Source organism: Cebidichthys violaceus, unplaced genomic scaffold (assembly GCF_023349555.1).
Source record: "Cebidichthys violaceus isolate CVI_PGR_0920_01 unplaced genomic scaffold, fCebVio1.0.p SCAF_185, whole genome shotgun sequence".
Lineage (NCBI taxonomy): Eukaryota > Metazoa > Chordata > Actinopteri > Perciformes > Stichaeidae > Cebidichthys > Cebidichthys violaceus.
The window spans coordinates 91719-108654 of NW_027176356.1; the positions used below are offsets into that span (position 1 = coordinate 91719).

At 43.2% G+C, this 16936-nt stretch overlaps 1 protein-coding gene across 1 annotated transcript in view; it reads left to right on the forward strand.

Annotated features, from left to right (window-relative positions):
• Positions 1–16936, forward strand: part of LOC137874317 (A-kinase anchor protein 6-like) — a 98393-nt gene that overhangs the window by 41582 nt on the left and 39875 nt on the right. Inside the window, exon 5 of the mRNA XM_068712952.1 lies at positions 11143–11289. Coding sequence (XP_068569053.1) covers positions 11143–11289 — 147 coding nt within the window. The remainder of the gene's footprint in view (positions 1–11142; positions 11290–16936) is intronic.

Sequence of the window (16936 nt, forward strand, 5' to 3'; positions counted from 1 at the left end):
ACTTGTAAGAGTAGCAGAACCTTAACGCTTGTTATGATGAACATATTCTACGTTTAGATTTCATTTACCTCTGTTTGTGTTGTCATGAGTCTACACTAAGAAACAGAAACGTTTCAGAATTGTTAAATTAAGTACGGAAGCCCTGAGAGGCCAGTGAGAAACATAACACTGTGTTGATCCATTCATCTCCTGTGTTCATGACAAAAACAGACAAAACATTTTTGCACTTTTTGTTCATTGGTGAAAATGACAAACGATTTGTCAGGTGATTTTTTTTCCCCCAGTTTTTTGTTTGTCAGGAATATTTTTGTTAAAGTGTTTGTCGTTGTAATTCTCATTTCAGCCACAAGAGACTGAAGTTCACGACCGTGTTATTTTATAAACGGGACTAAAAGAGTTCCTGTTTAACTCCTCTCTTCACTTTAAACACAGGAGATCTATTGTGTGTTTATTGTGTGTTTGTTGTGTGTTTAGTATGTGTTTGTTGTGTGTTTATTGTATGTTTGTTGTGTGTTTATTGTGTGTTTATTGTGTGTTTAGTATGTGTTTTATTGTGTGTTTGTTGTGTGTTTAGTATGTGTTTATTGTGTTTATTGTGTGTTTGTTGTGTGTTTATTGTGTGTTTATTGTGTGTTTAGTATGTGTTTATTGTGTGTTTATTGTATGTTTGTTGTGTGTTTATTGTGTGTTTGTTGTGTGTTTATTGTGTGTTTAGTATGTGTTTATTGTGTGTTTATTGTATGTTTGTTGTGTGTTTATTGTGTGTTTATTGTGTGTTTAGTATGTGTTTATTGTGTGTTTGTTGTGTGTTTAGTGTGTGTTTATTGTGTGTTTGTTGTGTGTTTGTTGTGTGTTTGTTGTGTTTGTTGTGTTTTATTGTGTGTTTTGTTGTGTGTTTAGTATGTGTTTATTGTGTGTTTGTTGTGTTTGTTGTGTTTATTGTGTGTTTGTTGTGTGTTTAGTATGTGTTTATTGTGTTTATTGTGTGTTTGTTGTGCGTTTATTGTGTGTTTATTGTGTGTTTAGTATGTGTTTATTGTGTGTTTATTGTGTGTTTGTTGTGTGTTTTGTTGTGTTTATTGTGTGTTTGTATGAAACGTATTTACTTAGAACAGTCACTATCTTTGAAGAAGGTATAAACTTCGGGTCTTTTTCACAGGAGAGAGTTAGAACTAGTTAGATCAAACTTAGTAAATCCATAAACCCGGACTTGTTCCTACATCATAATTGATAACAGAACAATAAATATCAATGTGTAGTTTAACGTGCAGACGGACAGGAAACACTTGACTGCACACACGACACGTACGACACGTTGAAATAAATAGTGATTAATAATCACCTACAGGAGAAATAAACTTGTTCTGAAGGTTTATTGATCATTTTTGTCACTTTGTCTTAAAATATTTAAAGACTTGTAGATCAAAGAGAAAACACTGCAGCTTTTCTTTCACCTGATTTTATTTCCTGTGACGGTTTGTTTAAGTGTGTGTGTGTGTGTGTGTGTGTGTGTGTGTGTGTGTGTGTGTGTGTGTCTGGTGTGTGTGTGAGAGTGTGTGTGTGAGAGTAATGTTTAATGTCGTCTCAAGGGGGGAAAAGCCTCCTTTTAAACCTCTCTGTGTGTGTGTGTGTGTGTGTGTGAGAGAGAGAGAGACTCATGACAACACACACAATATTACAGTTGCAAAGTGAGTAGGAGCTCTGATACACAGTTAATGTGTGTGTGTGTGTGTGTGTGTGTGACTGTGTGTGTGTGTGGTGTGTGTGTGTGTTCTCCATCATCACCCTGCTCTCCGTTTGACCTTGGCACCTTCTTCATTAGAATAAAGATTGTCTGTCGTTTAGGCGACATGGTCGGTCTGCTGGACACACACACACACACACACACACACACACACACACACTCATGCAGAGAGCCATGCTATTACATTTCTGTCACTGTAGTGAGGAGGAGGAGGAGGAGGAGGAGGAGGAGGAGGAGGAGGTAATCAGCATTGGAATGAGAGAGTGGTGATGATGACAGGACTCTGGATCTCTGCTGTCAGACCCGATACAGATGCTGAATCCTCAAAACAAGTTCAACGACTATTGTCCATAAATACTACTTCTGGTGTGCAGCAGTTGGGTGGGACAGTAGGGCTGGCTGTTGTATTATTATGGTGCGTTCACACCAAACCGAGATGGGGCGTGGCTTATCTCCATGCACGCCGTTATCACTGAACCGTTTTAGTTCCTCCATCGACCAAATGAATAACTCCACGTCTGCTTAGTACTTGTTGTTGTCGAGACGACAAGCAAACAACTTTTAAAATGTTCTGAATGGAGCTCGGATCGATCGATGCTAAGGCTATGCTAAGCTAACATTGTAGCGGCTCCATCGACACTCGACATAACGTCATCTCGGTGTAAATACAGCAACGACTCTTCCATTGTTTGTACCGTTGTGGTTAATACATTCATACACATAGTCCTTCATGACCTTCATGACCTTCATGACCTTCATCTTTAACCTCGTGATTCTGAGAATGTTCTTTTAGAAACTCTTCACACGAGGAAGCTTCATGAATTCTGTCCCCGGTTCGGGTAGATTAAGACGGCCTCATCTGACCTTCACACACACACACACACACACACACACACACACACACACACACACACACACACACACACACACACACACACACACACACAGAGCGGCGGAAGCCAACAACAGAGGCAGTGTTGTTGACCAACACCTGCCCACTCAGTGAGACCTCTGTGTTGAAAGCTTTATGAGCACATGAACATGTTTACATGTTGGTCTGTAGAGGATGTCTCCATCATGAGGACTGAACATAACTCACCTGTTTACATTAAGAAGTATCAATAATAATTCATAAGGAGGATAAAAGATATGATTAGGGGCGTGGCCTCTGACAGGTTGGTGTCGTCTCAGGTTTCTCTATTTCTGTCTCTTTTCTGTCTCTCTCTCTCTCTTTCTCTCCCTCTCTCTCCCTCTCTCTCTCTGTTTCTCTGTCTCTCTCCCTCTCTCTCTCTCTCTCTCTCTCTCTTTCTCTCCTCTCTCCCTCTCTCTCCCTCTCTCTCTTTCTCTCCCTCTCTCTCTTCCTCTCTCTCTTTCTCTCCCTCTCTCTCTCCCTCTCTCTCTCCCTCTCTCTCCCTCTCTTTCTCTCTCTCTCTCCCTCTCTCTCCCCTCTCTCTCTTTCTCTCCCTCTCTCTCTCCCTCTCTCTCTCCCTCTCTCTCCCTCCCTGTCTCTCTCTCTCTTTCTCTCTCTCTCTCTCTCTCTCTCTCTCTCTCTCTCTCTCTCTCTCTCTCTCTCTCTCTCTCTCTCTCTCCGTATGAAGCACTTCTTTGTTCACTTGTTGAATAGTGAGATCCATCCAGCTTCCTACGGGGTCATCATGACACACAAACACGTTTTTACTTCTATACTCATGAGGACGTTCTTCATTCACTGAACTCTGACCAGTTGAGATAAGTATTAGTTTAACTTTAGGATTAGTTTAACTTTAGGATTAGTTTAACTAAAACTAATCGGTGTTAATCCCCATGCAGCCCTTTACGGACCCACAGTGAACACAGTTAGGTATGAATCAGCATTAATGAAGCTACAATAATTAGCTCAGACTGCTGATTAGCATAAACTCAATGATCTGCCAGGTGGTTGAACTACAGAAGCACAGCAGGAATGTGACAGAGTGATGCGTCTCTCTGCTCACAGACCATCTTTGGCGGTCAGATATCTGCCGATTAAAGATTCTTTGGTGTCGAGCGTAACGGATCCTAGTCCTAGTCCTAGTTTTGAGAGTATTTCTGGAATTCCTCTCCGCTTTCTTCTTCTTCTGCTCGTATTGTTCCGTCCGTCGCCGTCTCTGCCAGGAGAGAATTCCCAGGGGTTCTTAGGGGTTCAGAGGTCTCCTGGCATCATCCCACAGCCTGTGTGAGTCAACCTCCTCGCTGCCAACACTCACACACTCACTTCATCTCTTCACTCGTCTTCATGTCCCCACGGCACCGGACTTCACCTCCGTCGCTCGTCGGAGTCGTTCAAAGAAAACGACGATTATCGTCTGTCGTTATGGTGACAACAAACATCTGCGTGGCTGTAAAGAGAGAGTAGCGTTACAGCGTGGCGGGGGGATTAGCACTCTAGCTAACTAGCCAGCCGCCGCTAGTTAAGGTAGCTAGCTTGCTCAGAAGTTATTGATAATTTAGATATTGCTAAGTATTCAGAATCAGAACCGTTTATCGCCAAGTACATTACAGATAACATAAAACACTAAAGGCTCAGTTTGTCCCTTCTGGGCTGCTGTAGAAACATGGCGGTGCAAGATGGTGGACTCTATGAAGCTATAAATGTCTTTTTCTAAGCTAATGAAAACACTGCGATTCTTAGGTTTGGGTGAATATACACTGATTAAAACATAGTTATGAGTATTATATTAAATATCTGTACAAACCTCTCTTAAATGTTACATGTCCTGACAGTACAGTTTGTCCTGAGGGGGGCGCTAGAGATAATAATACCATAAAAGTTGACGTTTTACATGTAATTTGACCCGCAGCTTCTTTTTTTACTACATCATAACCGTTTATGTGACCCCAAACGTAAAGTAACCAACACTTTCCACCAGTTTTAATCGTATGAATAAAGAACATATTACGATCAGGAAATCCATAAACAGCCGAGGGACAGTGATTGGTTTGTGAATTCACTCAACATGTCTGTGATGTGTCTCTGTTTCCTTCTCATGTCCGTCTCTCAGCAGACTAGAAACCCACTCTTTGCTTTGTACTAATGACCTCCCAGCGACACACACACACACACACACACACACACACACACACACACACACACACACACACACACACACACACACACACACACACACACACACCGTGACTGGCTGCGAGGCTGAATGGCGAGCCGTCTTTACCGGCCAGTCAAATGGCTCATTCATCTGGTTTCCATGGTCACAATTAAAAACATGTTGCCGGGTCTTTTGTTGCGTCGCCTCGTTTTGGAAAGAGAGAGAAAGTCTCTTTTCCTTTTTTTTTTTTATTTTTCCTAACAGCACAGTTGTTTTTTTGGGTTTTTTATTTGGTGAAAGAGAAACGTCCAGAAAACTCTCAGCGACACACACACACACACACACACACACACACACACACACACACACACACACACACACACACACACAGTTAGATTTAAATGAAAGGTTCAGTTCAGCTTTACACCATCGAGAAGGTTGAGAAGAAGAAATACTCAGAATCTTCACAATTGTAAGGGTTTACAGATAGAGAGGTGTGTGTGTGTGTGTGTGTGTGTGTGTGTGTGTGTGTGTGTGTGTGTGTGTGTGTGTGTGCGTGTGTGCGTGTGTAAATAAGGGCTACACTAAAGGAAGTGTGTGTATAATAACATAAGTTATTCCTAATATATGTAAAAAAAGAGCCAACATTTGTTAAAAATCACCTTAAAACACAGACACAAAAAAAAGAGCCAACATTTGTTAAAAATCACCTTAAACACAGACACACACACACACACACACACACACACACACACAGGTTGAAGTGTCTGGCAGTATAAATGGGGTGTCAGAGAGCCACTTCCTGCTCTTTCAGAGCCGGTGGGACATCCATCTCTACCGGAGACACACACACACACACACACACACACACACACACACACACACACACACACACACACAAATGTAAGCAAGCATACAGTGTTTTTTTTCTCCCTCTTTGTGTATCTCCTGCACACACACACACACACACACACACACACACACACACACACACACACACACACACACGCACACTCTTTGTTTGGGAGGAAACAGCAGAGACAGGTGGAGGAGGAGGAGTTAGTGGTTTGTGGTACTCGTACACTGTTAGAAGTATTAGAAGAAGTATTATTAAAGGTATATAATACTTATTGGCACTGTGGAGCGAGCTTACAAAAAACATTTACAACTTCATGTTGGGTAATAAAACGTAACAGTTCACGTAATGGATATAAGATTAAGATTCAGTTTTCAGTATCTTTAGGGACTCTAATATTTGATAACTACATCATTTACATCCAGTGACAATCGCCGTCGCCATCTTGGATTACGACCGTCGCCATCTTGTTTTTTGCAACCGGTGAACAGGAAGTGACCACATCTGGACTGAGGAGGAGTGACGTAGAGACGTTGTATACGTCTATGGTAGAGACTTTCCTTAAACTAAACCTTAACCCTTGTATATCTACTAAGCAACAATCTTTTTTTCACATTGTAATCATCCGGTAATTGCCGTGGAGGTTCTTCACTACAGGAAAAAGGAATCCACCTTTTCACGCTCGATAAAGAAGAAGTGTGGAGTAAGCACAGAGAGGAGGAAGAGGAGGAGGAAGAGGAAACAGAAGAGGAGCAAAAGATGGAAGAGAAGAGCTTCAGGAGGAGAGAGAGTTCCAGAGAAACGAAGAGGACTAAGACACAAAGACAGAGGAGATGAGGAGGAGGAGGAAGGAGGAAGAAGACGCGTCCTTATCGCCTCCCCCGAACTTTAGCTGCCGCAACGACAAAATCGTTCCGTTACGCAGCCTCCGACAAACTTCTCTCATTTGGCGGATAAGATGAATCTACGAGAAGAAGAAAAAAACCTGATGTTCAAAATGCATTAAATGTTTTTCATGTATGACTGCATTTTGCTGACATTTCAGCTCCGTGCTCATTAATATGGAGACCAAATTAAAGTTATGATGCTTGTTGATTTTCTCTCCCCCTCTCCTCTCCTCTCCTCCCCATCTCCCCTCTCGTCTGTTTCGTCATGCGTTCATCTCTTGTTTCTGTTTGGAGAGCTCTTTATGTGTTTCCTTCAGCCGTGTTCATAGTGGAATGTGTCCCTATAAATACATATAAATATATATGTCACCTATAAAAACGTATAAATATATGTCACCTATATAAACGTATAAATATATGTCACCTATAAAAACGTATAAATATATGTCACCTATAAAAACGTATAAATATGTCACCTATAAAAACGTATAAATATATGTGTCACCTATAAAAACATATAAATATATGTCACCTATAAAAACATATAAATATATATGTCACCTATAATACATATAAATATATGTGTCACCTATAAAAACATATAAATATATATGTCACCTATAAAAACATATAAATATATGTCACCTATAAAAACATATAAATATATATGTCACCTATAAAAACACATAAATATATGTGTCACCTATAAAAACGTATAAATATATGTGTCACCTATAAAAACACATAAATATATGTGTCACCTATAAAAACATATAAATATGTCACCTATAATACATATAAATATATGTCACCTATAAAAACATATAAATATGTGTCACCTATAAAAACGTATAAATATATGTGTCACCTTTAATACATATAAACATATGTATCACCTATAAATACGTCTGTCAACATTATTCACATGTTTGTGCTGGAAAAAATACTAAAACGTGTTTTTGCTTTAAGTGGAGTTTATTATTACACCACTATTTTCAGTCTCTCTCCTTCATTCTATTCATTTACTGTTATCTCTCCTTCACTCTCTATTTATTTACTGTATCTCTCTCCTTCACTCTCTATATTTATTACATCTCTCTCCTTCACTCTATTCATTTACTGTATCTCTCTCCTTCACTCTCTATTTATTTACGTATCTCTCTCCTTCACTCATTTTTTACTGTATCTCTCCTTCACTCTATTTACTGTATCTCTCTCCTTCACTCTATTTATTTATTGTATCTCTCTCCTTCACTCTATCTTTATTGTATCTCTCCTTCACTCACTATCTTTATTGTATCTCTCTCCTTCACTCTCTATCTTTATTGTACCTCTCCTTCACTCACTATCTTTACTGTATCTCTCTCCTTCACTCTATCTTTACTATATATCTCTCCTTCACTCTATTCTTTACTATATCTCTCACCTTCACTCTCTTTCTTTACTGTATCTCTCTCCTTCACTCTCTATTTCTTTATTGTATCTCTCTCCTTCACTCTCTCTATCTTTACTGTATCTCTCTCCTTCACTCTCTATTTATTTACTGTATCTCTCTCTTCACTCTATATTTATTATATCTCTCTCCTTCACTCTCTTTACTGTATCTCTCTCCTTCACTCTCTTTCTTTACTGTATCTCTCCTTCACTCTCTATTTCTTTACTGTATCTCTCTCCTTCACTCTATTTCTTACTGTATCTCTCTCCTTCACCTCTCTATTTCTTTACTGTATCTTCCTCCTTCACTCTCTTTCTTTACTGTATCTCTCTCCTTCACTCTCTTTTTTACTGTATCTCTCTCCTTCACTCTCTTCTTTACTGTATCTCTCTCCTTCACTCTCTATCTTTACTCTATCTCTCTCCTTCACTCATTTCTTTACTCTATCTCTCTCCTTCACTCTCTTTCTTTACTGTATCTCTCTCCTTCACTCTCTCTTTCTTTACTGTATCTCTCTCCTTCACTCTCTTTCTTTACTGTATCTCTCTTCTTCACTCTCTTTGTTGTGTCCTCCTCCTCTGTCTCCGTCCTCAGGCCTGTATCTCAGTCCATCCTTGCATGGAGATTGACTGGAGGCATGAATACATCACAACTAGCCATCCATGCACCTCCCCCCTCCTCCCCCCTCCTCCTCCCCCTCCTCCTCCTCTCTTCCTCCCCTCCTCCCCCCCTCCTCCCCCCTCCACCGTCCCATTTCTCAAAGATCCTCTCTCAGCACTTATCTCAAAGTTCGGATCTCATGCATTTTAATCGGCGTGTCTGTCGTCCGTTCTCTCCTTCTTTTCTTTGACTTTGGATCAGTGGCATCCTTCAAACAAACAACAACAATAACAACAACAAAAACACCCCCCTCACCCCTCCTCCTCCCCACCAGCTCCTTTTCCCCCTTTTAAATCAATATTTGCCATCAGCGAATAAATCGTATAATTTCCTCACTGTTAGACGAGTGTGACGCCGACATATTTACCTTCCACTCGTCTCTCTCTCTCTCTCTCTCTCTCTCTCTCTCTCTCTCTTTTGTGTGCTGTCGATCCCTCGTTCTCGCGGCGTGGCTATTAGCTAAGTGAAGGGGATGGAAGGGCCATGAAGCGCCGAGCGATAGCATCTCCATCAGAATCGGCGACAGTGAAAAATGGCTGCCGCCTCTCTGATGACAGCGCAGCAAAAAACACACACACACACACACATGCATATGTCCTCACACACACACTACACACACACACACACACACACAGTCAGAGAAGAGACATTTAAATATTCAAATGGGCCCGGGCGGTAATGATAAACGACAAGGGAAAAGTAGAATCAAGTAGCTATCGATGCAGAAAATGAAAAGAGGAGAAAAAGAAAGAGGGAGGAGGGAAATTAAGCAACAAAAAAAAAAAGATGGAGGCATCGAAGGAGAGTTACGCTAACAACTGAAAAGAGGAAGAAGAGAGATGGATGGAGAATGATGGAGAAAGAGGATGTATGGATTACAAGAGGAGGGCTGAAGGAGTGTTACACTAAAGACAATAAAAAGTGTTGAAAGATGGAAGGAGGGCTTCAAGTGAACAGACAAGGACGAGGAGAGAGAAAGAGAGAGAGAGAGAGAGAGAGAGAGAAGGACAGGATGACGGACAATGTGAAAAGTTGAATGAAATATTTTGAAGTGGACACTTGTTGAGCAAAAAAGGAGGATATGGAAGAAGAGAGAGAGAGGACAGGATGATGAAGGGATGAAAGAGAAGAAGGAAAAGGAGAGAGGAAACGAAGGATGTGACCAAACGATTAAAGACGGACAGATTGAGAGAAATCAAGCAACAGGACAGTTTGAAGGAATAAAAAGAGGAGGAAGAGTAGCATCAGAGAGCATCGGCACGGCAACAGGAAACAAACGAAGGAAGTCCTGAAACCCGTCAGTGAGTCAGCTTGTTTTGCACTTCCTGTTGCCTCATCTTTGAAGTCAATTGCCCGATTTTACGTTAAACCAGGCGGCAACCTCCTGTTCTGAAGAGTGAAGCCGATACGAAGTGTGTTAAAGCTGCATTCTCTCTAGTGTCCACCAGGGGGCGCCTCCTAGCTTCTTACTTTACTCTTCAAACGTCATAAGAGTGGACTTCATGAGTGAAGATCACCTTGAGTATCATTGAGTATGATAACAGTTCGTTGACCACAGATTATCCAAAAACCCCGAATGGAAGCGTCTTGTGGAGAGAAACGGCGTGATGCTAACTTCCTGTTGGACTACAAGGATATTTGATTCCCGCAGAACTCTAAAGAACACGAGAGAACGTGAGGGAATACGTTCCTCTTAGTTTGGTTTGGTCTCGTCGATGAAGTCCTCGTCTTATGAGAATGCATCAGCTCACTACGTACAGTAAGCTCAATAAACATCACTAAAGCATACGTGGAAGAAGAACACGCGGTATGAAGAGAGAGGCGTGCGGCGCCTCGGCTCAAACACGAAGCACAAACAGAAGATATCCGCTGAAACTAAATGGAGCACTTCTTTGAAGGACGTCTCCAGAAAGAGTCTGCCGCGTTTGATTCCCGCCCGTCTGTGCGAGCTGCCGCCGCCTCGCCTTCTTAAAGCGGTCAAAGCAGCGACTGAGACGCGCTGCAGCACGGCTACGACTGCCTCGAACGTCACGAGACGAGCTGCAAACAACAACAACTTAAAAACACTTTGTGTGTGTGTGTGTGTGTGTGTGTGTGTGTGTGTTTGAACGACCAGTTAAAGGAACCAGCTCCGCTGAAACCGCCGTCTTAGGAGTATCAAACGTTCTCCACCTGCAGACTCCAGGAGCTTCCTCTTCTGTGAAGACGGTCTCACATCAGAGAGCTGAACTCCACCGTGTCTCCTACAAAATGTCTCTCTTTGTCTGATGCATTCTGGAGGAAACATGAAAACTGCTTGGAATATGTTCTTTGCGTTGTGACACACTGGCACCATTAGAAGGGTTTAAAAGAGGAGCTCCACCCTCCATGCTTAGTTTAGTTAGGGGTTGTTTTGTGGTGTGTTGACGGGGTTTGGGCTGCATGATTGGCTTTCAGTGACGGTGTATTAGGGTTGTGTCTCAAAGTCTGTCTGTCCTCCGTCCTCCGTCCTCCAGAGCAGCCACGCCGAGCTGATGACCATGGAGAGCAGGAAGACCAGCCTGCTGGGCCGAGCCGAGTCCCTGAAGAGGAGCGGCGCCGAGCTGCCCGGCGACTTCCACCGCAACGTGCACAACCTGACGCACACGTGGAGACAGCTGGAGGTAACGCACACACACACACACACACACACACAGTGTCAAGTTTCAGCGATAGCGTCTGGAGGTTGATATTTCTGTTCTGACAGGACCGTGTGTGAGTGTGAGGCTAATTTCAGGCTAATCAGCACTGATCTAATCCAGAACATGGAGATGGTAATTAGTGTCGTCTCAATTAAGGAGCCCTGCTGCCACCATGGCCTTTAAATCTGTGGTGGATTGTATGCTGGGATGGTTTGTCGGACGAAATATCTCTGGTTGACAAACGATCTCAACTTTCTGGAGCTTTCACTCACTTCAAAACGGTCTTCCTTTTGCAAATACGTTGCCAGTTTTTTTAATTGTAGGTGTTATAGATTTCCATCCAGGCTGATAAGAAAGATAAATCAATAATCTGTCACTGTATGGCCTGAAATTGTTTTCAGAAACGTATTTTAATGTACCGTTTAGCTGTAAAATGAGAGTCGTTTTCAAGCCCCGCCCACCTGCCAGAGCAAACCGGACCGGTTGGGGTTCCGCCGCATCTTTCCGTCTGTTGGCCCCCGGATTTGGTGGTCCGAATTGCACCATCTTCGACACCGCACGTCCTAGGTTCCCCAGCAATACGCCCGCCAAGTGTGAAGTAGATCGGATAGACGGTTCTGGAGATGTGCGAAGGACACACTCACACACAGGGAGTCCTCCTCCAACCCTCCCCCTGGTTTGTGAGGGTGTTGATGGATGAGTAAAAGGCAAATGGAGGAATCACTTAAAAATGCGTTTTTCTTGGGAAGGCGAGGACGCGTTGGTGCAGCTGGAAAATGTGGTTTTAATTTGGAAAAGCGTCAGCACTAACAGCGCTGGCTCCTCTAAGACGACGGCTTCCTGTCGTAAAGCCAAAGATCAGTCGCTCGATCAGAGACGCCGCGAGATAATCTGAGGCGGGGCGACCTCGTAGAGAAAGTCTTCTCCAAGTTGTCGTCGGGAGATGAAAACGCAGAGGAGCGTCTGCACCGGTTCAGATGGACGGCGTGCTCGGCGTCGCGTGAGACACAAATGCACAAGAACAGCTGTTTCATTTTCCAATCTGTGTGAAGCAGCTCTGCAGCGTGAAGGCTGAAGACGTCCTCCGTTTGTGGAGGGAGGACACGTCGTCTCTACGACGCGGCTGACGTTGTGTGATAGTCTACAGTGAGCGTGCAAACACAACGCAGACACAACGCAGACACAACGCAAACACAACGCAGACACAACGCAGACACAACGCAGACACAACGCAGACACAACGCAAACACAACGCAAACAACGCAAACACAATGCAAACACAACGCAGACACAACGCAGACACAACGCAGACACAACGCAGACACAACGCAGACACAACGCAGACACAACGCAGACACAACGCAAACACAACGCAGACACAACGCAGACACAACGCAGACACAATGCAGACACAACGCAGACACAACGCAAACACAACGCAAACAACGCAAACACAACGCAAACACAACGCAGACACAATGCAGACACAACGCAGACACAACGCAGACACAACGCAGACACAACGCAAAAGATGAACAAACCACACCTACAGTCGTAAACCAAAGGAGAGAAAGGTCATCTCTAAGACTTCACTCTGCACCTCGACTCTAACTACTACAATACCCATGAGCCTCTGCACCTGTCGCCAGAGGTGCAGACACACGTAGTGACCCAGCCGTCACCCGTTGGTTTGTGGACTGCCGGTTTGAAGTCTCTAGCTTTCTTTCCCGGCGCCATCTTGGATTTTGTGAAGCATAGTGTGCCAGATGAGCGTCATGCTCTGCTGAAGAAGACGGGAAACTAGAGAACAACTTTCCTCTTGTTTACTTTTGCGACGTGAACACCTGAAGTAACTCCCACCTGCGCCTCTCTTCTCTCTGTAACGTTGTAAAGGCCGCGTGCCTTGCTGACGGGCACGTCGGCAGCAGTTGTTCGTCTTCACCGGGGCGTGGTGATTAAATCCAGGTCTGCGGCGGCGGTGACAGCTGGCTGGCGGCTCGTCGGGAGGCTCAAATGTGACGATGTGACTTTGTTCCTCCGAAGAATCAAACCGTCTCCTGTCGACCGAGCGGCCGCGTCCACACACACACACACACACACACACACACACACACACACACACACACACACACACACACACACACACACACACACACACAGAGAAACATCTGTGTGTGTGTCATCTGCTTGTAGTCCCTCATGATGACACACACACACATTATCATCTCACACACAAGTTCAAAGTTATTGGAAGTGTGTTTGTATTTACATATGTATCAACCTCTGAAACAGATTCAGTTCAGAAATTAAACAACAGATGAGGCTCTCTCTCTCTCTCTCTCTCTCTCTCTCTCTCTCTCTCTCTCTCTCTCTCTCTCGGTCTCTCTCTCTCTGTCTCTCTCTGTCTCTCTCTCTCTCTCTCTCTCTCTCTCTCTCTCGGTCTCTCTCTCTCTGTCTCTCTCTGTCTCTCTCTCTCTCTCTATCTCTCTCTCTCTGTCTTTCATGGTTTGAACCTTATTGAACTTATTAAACTGTTAATATTTAGTAGGACAGAGTGTCTAATGTTTTCTTTAAAGTATCTTATTGCAGTAACCCCGTTCACCTCCTTCCTCCTCCTCTTTATTTCTTCCTCTCTTTGATCAGTTACTTCGATAGAACTTAAATAGAACTGATCGAGTCAAACAGAGTCAAACAGAGTCTCATATGTCTGTTGTTCTCTGTGAGAGTAGATTAAAGATCTTTAACCGTTGATACAGTGAAGCTGAACTTTAGGCTGCAGGATCATTTAAACGGCATTTTTCATTATTTTCTGACATTTTATAGAGAAAATAATCAATAGGAAGAAAGAACAGAATGATGGACATTTGTGTTTGTTGCAGCCACACTTTCTTTGTCCTGCACTCTTTCTTCACCTCCCCAGACCTCTCCATCATCCTCTGTCACTCTTCGTCCCGTGACCCCCCCTCACTCATTCTTCCTCTCTCTCTCTTTTCACCTCTCTCATCCCTCTCTTTCTTATCTGAATTTTGAAGGTGATTTTGTTTTTCTTGCCAAATGTTCCCTATATATCAAAGGTCTCACCTCCGTTTGTCTCTCTTTCTCTCTCTCTATTCGTCTTTGCACCCCCCCCCCCCCCCCCCCCCCCCCCCCCCCCCTTCCAACATGGCGTCTGAGTAGCATATTAACGGGCCTATCAGTGCTGGTGTCGGCATCTGCTGCTCTGACACAAATTGGGAATTAACTGGAATTGATGTCCTGTGCCTCGCCTCTGAACTGTCCTGGCCTTATGAAGAATTTATGACACACACACATGCACACACACACACACACACACACACACACGCGCAGAAGAAAATAAAGAGGTTGTAAATTAACTTTAATCTTTTCTGTTGTGGATTTTGGCAGCAGCTTGTCATTTTGCACAGTGGTTCAAGGTCAAACTGTGTGAAGAGACAAAGAGACAGACAGACAGACAGACAGACAGACAGAGAGAGAGTCAGAGAGAGAGCGAGAGAGAGTCAGAGAGAGACAGACAGACAGACAGAGAGAGAGAGAGAGAGAGAGAGAGAGAGAGAGACAGACAGACAGACAGAGAGAGAGAGAGAGAGAGAGAGAGAGAGAGAGAGACAGACAGAGAGAGAGAGACAGACAGAGAGAGAGAGATTAAAATGATAAAGCAGACATATATGTTGCAGTATAAACAGAAACACTTCCTCCAGTTGATTCAATTTAAAAAAGATCAACTGAATCTGAGTAAGAGAACCAAACGAGGTTCTTTGTTGTTTCAGCTGCAGGTAAATGAACATTTAAATGTTGTGTTTTTGTTTCACCAGTTCAACCTGCAGGGAAAACAACATCCTCCTCTCTTTATCTCTCTTATTTGTTAATTTTCTTTTCTCATTTTCAGTCTCTCCCACTGGATCTGTTTCATTTCTCCATTTGCATTCACACGTTTCCTCCACAACACTCTTTTCTTCTTGTTCTTCATTCTTCTATTCGTCCCTCTTTGTCTCCTCTGTTGTCTCATAGTGACTCACCTCTCAGTGCTGCTCTTAGATACACAATGTGTAGACTCTGCATTGAAGCTGATGGTCCTTTAAAGATTTCATGAGAAATTAAAAGTCTTCAGTACATAAAACACTCATCAAAGCCTTTACCGGCCTGTTAAGAGAAGAAGAACTCACTGAAACAACTAGTTTGTTTCTTCTTCTCCTTTTAAAAATGAAAGCTCTCATCGTCTGAACCCCGAAACACCCAACGAGGTTGAAAAGCATGTTGTCTTAAAACTCCAAAACTACAGCGTTCATCCAGAAGCTGTAAAAGAAAGTAACCATCGTCAGAACTCCATCTCTCCGACGCTCATTGAACGCATCTCGTCTGAGAGGAGAGTGGAGGAGAGGGGAGGATTTAAAAATGTAAATAGCTTAATATTTATACATCCAAAACATTTTTTTTAAATGTTGGATATATAGATTCCATTGTTTTCCAATTTTCATAAAATAAATCAACTTTCATTTGTGATCTCGGGGTTCAGACTCTTTAGTTTCAGTTCATCTGTTTTCAGTTCAACAGAATGTCTTCAGCTTCAGAGAAGACTTCCTGTCTTTGTCTTCATGTCTCCTCGTTCTCTCTGAGACACGTCCTCTTCCTGCTGCCTCTGTGTCTCTCTGACGGACGGACAGACTCTTCTGAACACGCCGCCGAGCGCTCCTTTCCCCGGTCGGGGGTCCTTTAATCGGCCCTCATCATCGTCTTTTTTTACCTGCCGGAGTTGGGCTGAAGTGGCGTTTCCACTCAGGAGGGAGAGTCTCCGCCGCGCCGACGACTCGATGCCTTTTGTGCAAAACGCATACGAATGCAAATGAGCAGCTTGGACCCGTGCGGGGCTCGTTCAGCAGACATCATCACCATCACCGCTACGTCTTTAAAACACATTCGTTCTGCTGCGTTTACACCGAGCGTCCTCACCACTCCGGAGGTTTAGAGGACGGATACGTTAGCGGCTTCAGGGAGGACGACGGACACGAAACAGAAGACTTTCCTTTTCTCATCAATGCTAAATATTTAGTTATGAACAACTACTGTGAAGTCCACACAGAAACTGTAAAGGAACAAAAGCATAAAGGCTCTCCAGTACGACAAAAACAACAAAACTTATTGACCCATAATCTAGTAAAGCGTTCATTTGTAAATGTTCATTTTAAAGTAAATGTAACGTGAGAGAGAGCGAGAGAGAGAGAGAGAGAGAGAGAGAGAGAGAGAGAGAGAGAGAGTAATACTAATACAAATACAATAAAATGTGTCTGTTTTGAGTTCATAGAGGAAGATCTTAAGTATCAAGCACGAGCTTTCATTATGAAAGACGACTATAATACTCGTATTTTCTGTAATTAAGCAATCGATCTGCTTCCTGTTTATGCCGGGTGAGTAGTCATGTGATGTTGGTGTTCAGTAATGTAAAGCTGAAACGCTCCGTGGACGGACGTCATTTTTGTTTTAAATCCACGGTTTGAACGTCGACCGCCGTTCGGTCACCTAACTTTGTCAGTTCAGTAACGACACAAAACGACGATCTGTTCCTAAAGCTAACCGAGTAGTTTCCTGTGAAGAGGCTTTTATTGCGAAATGT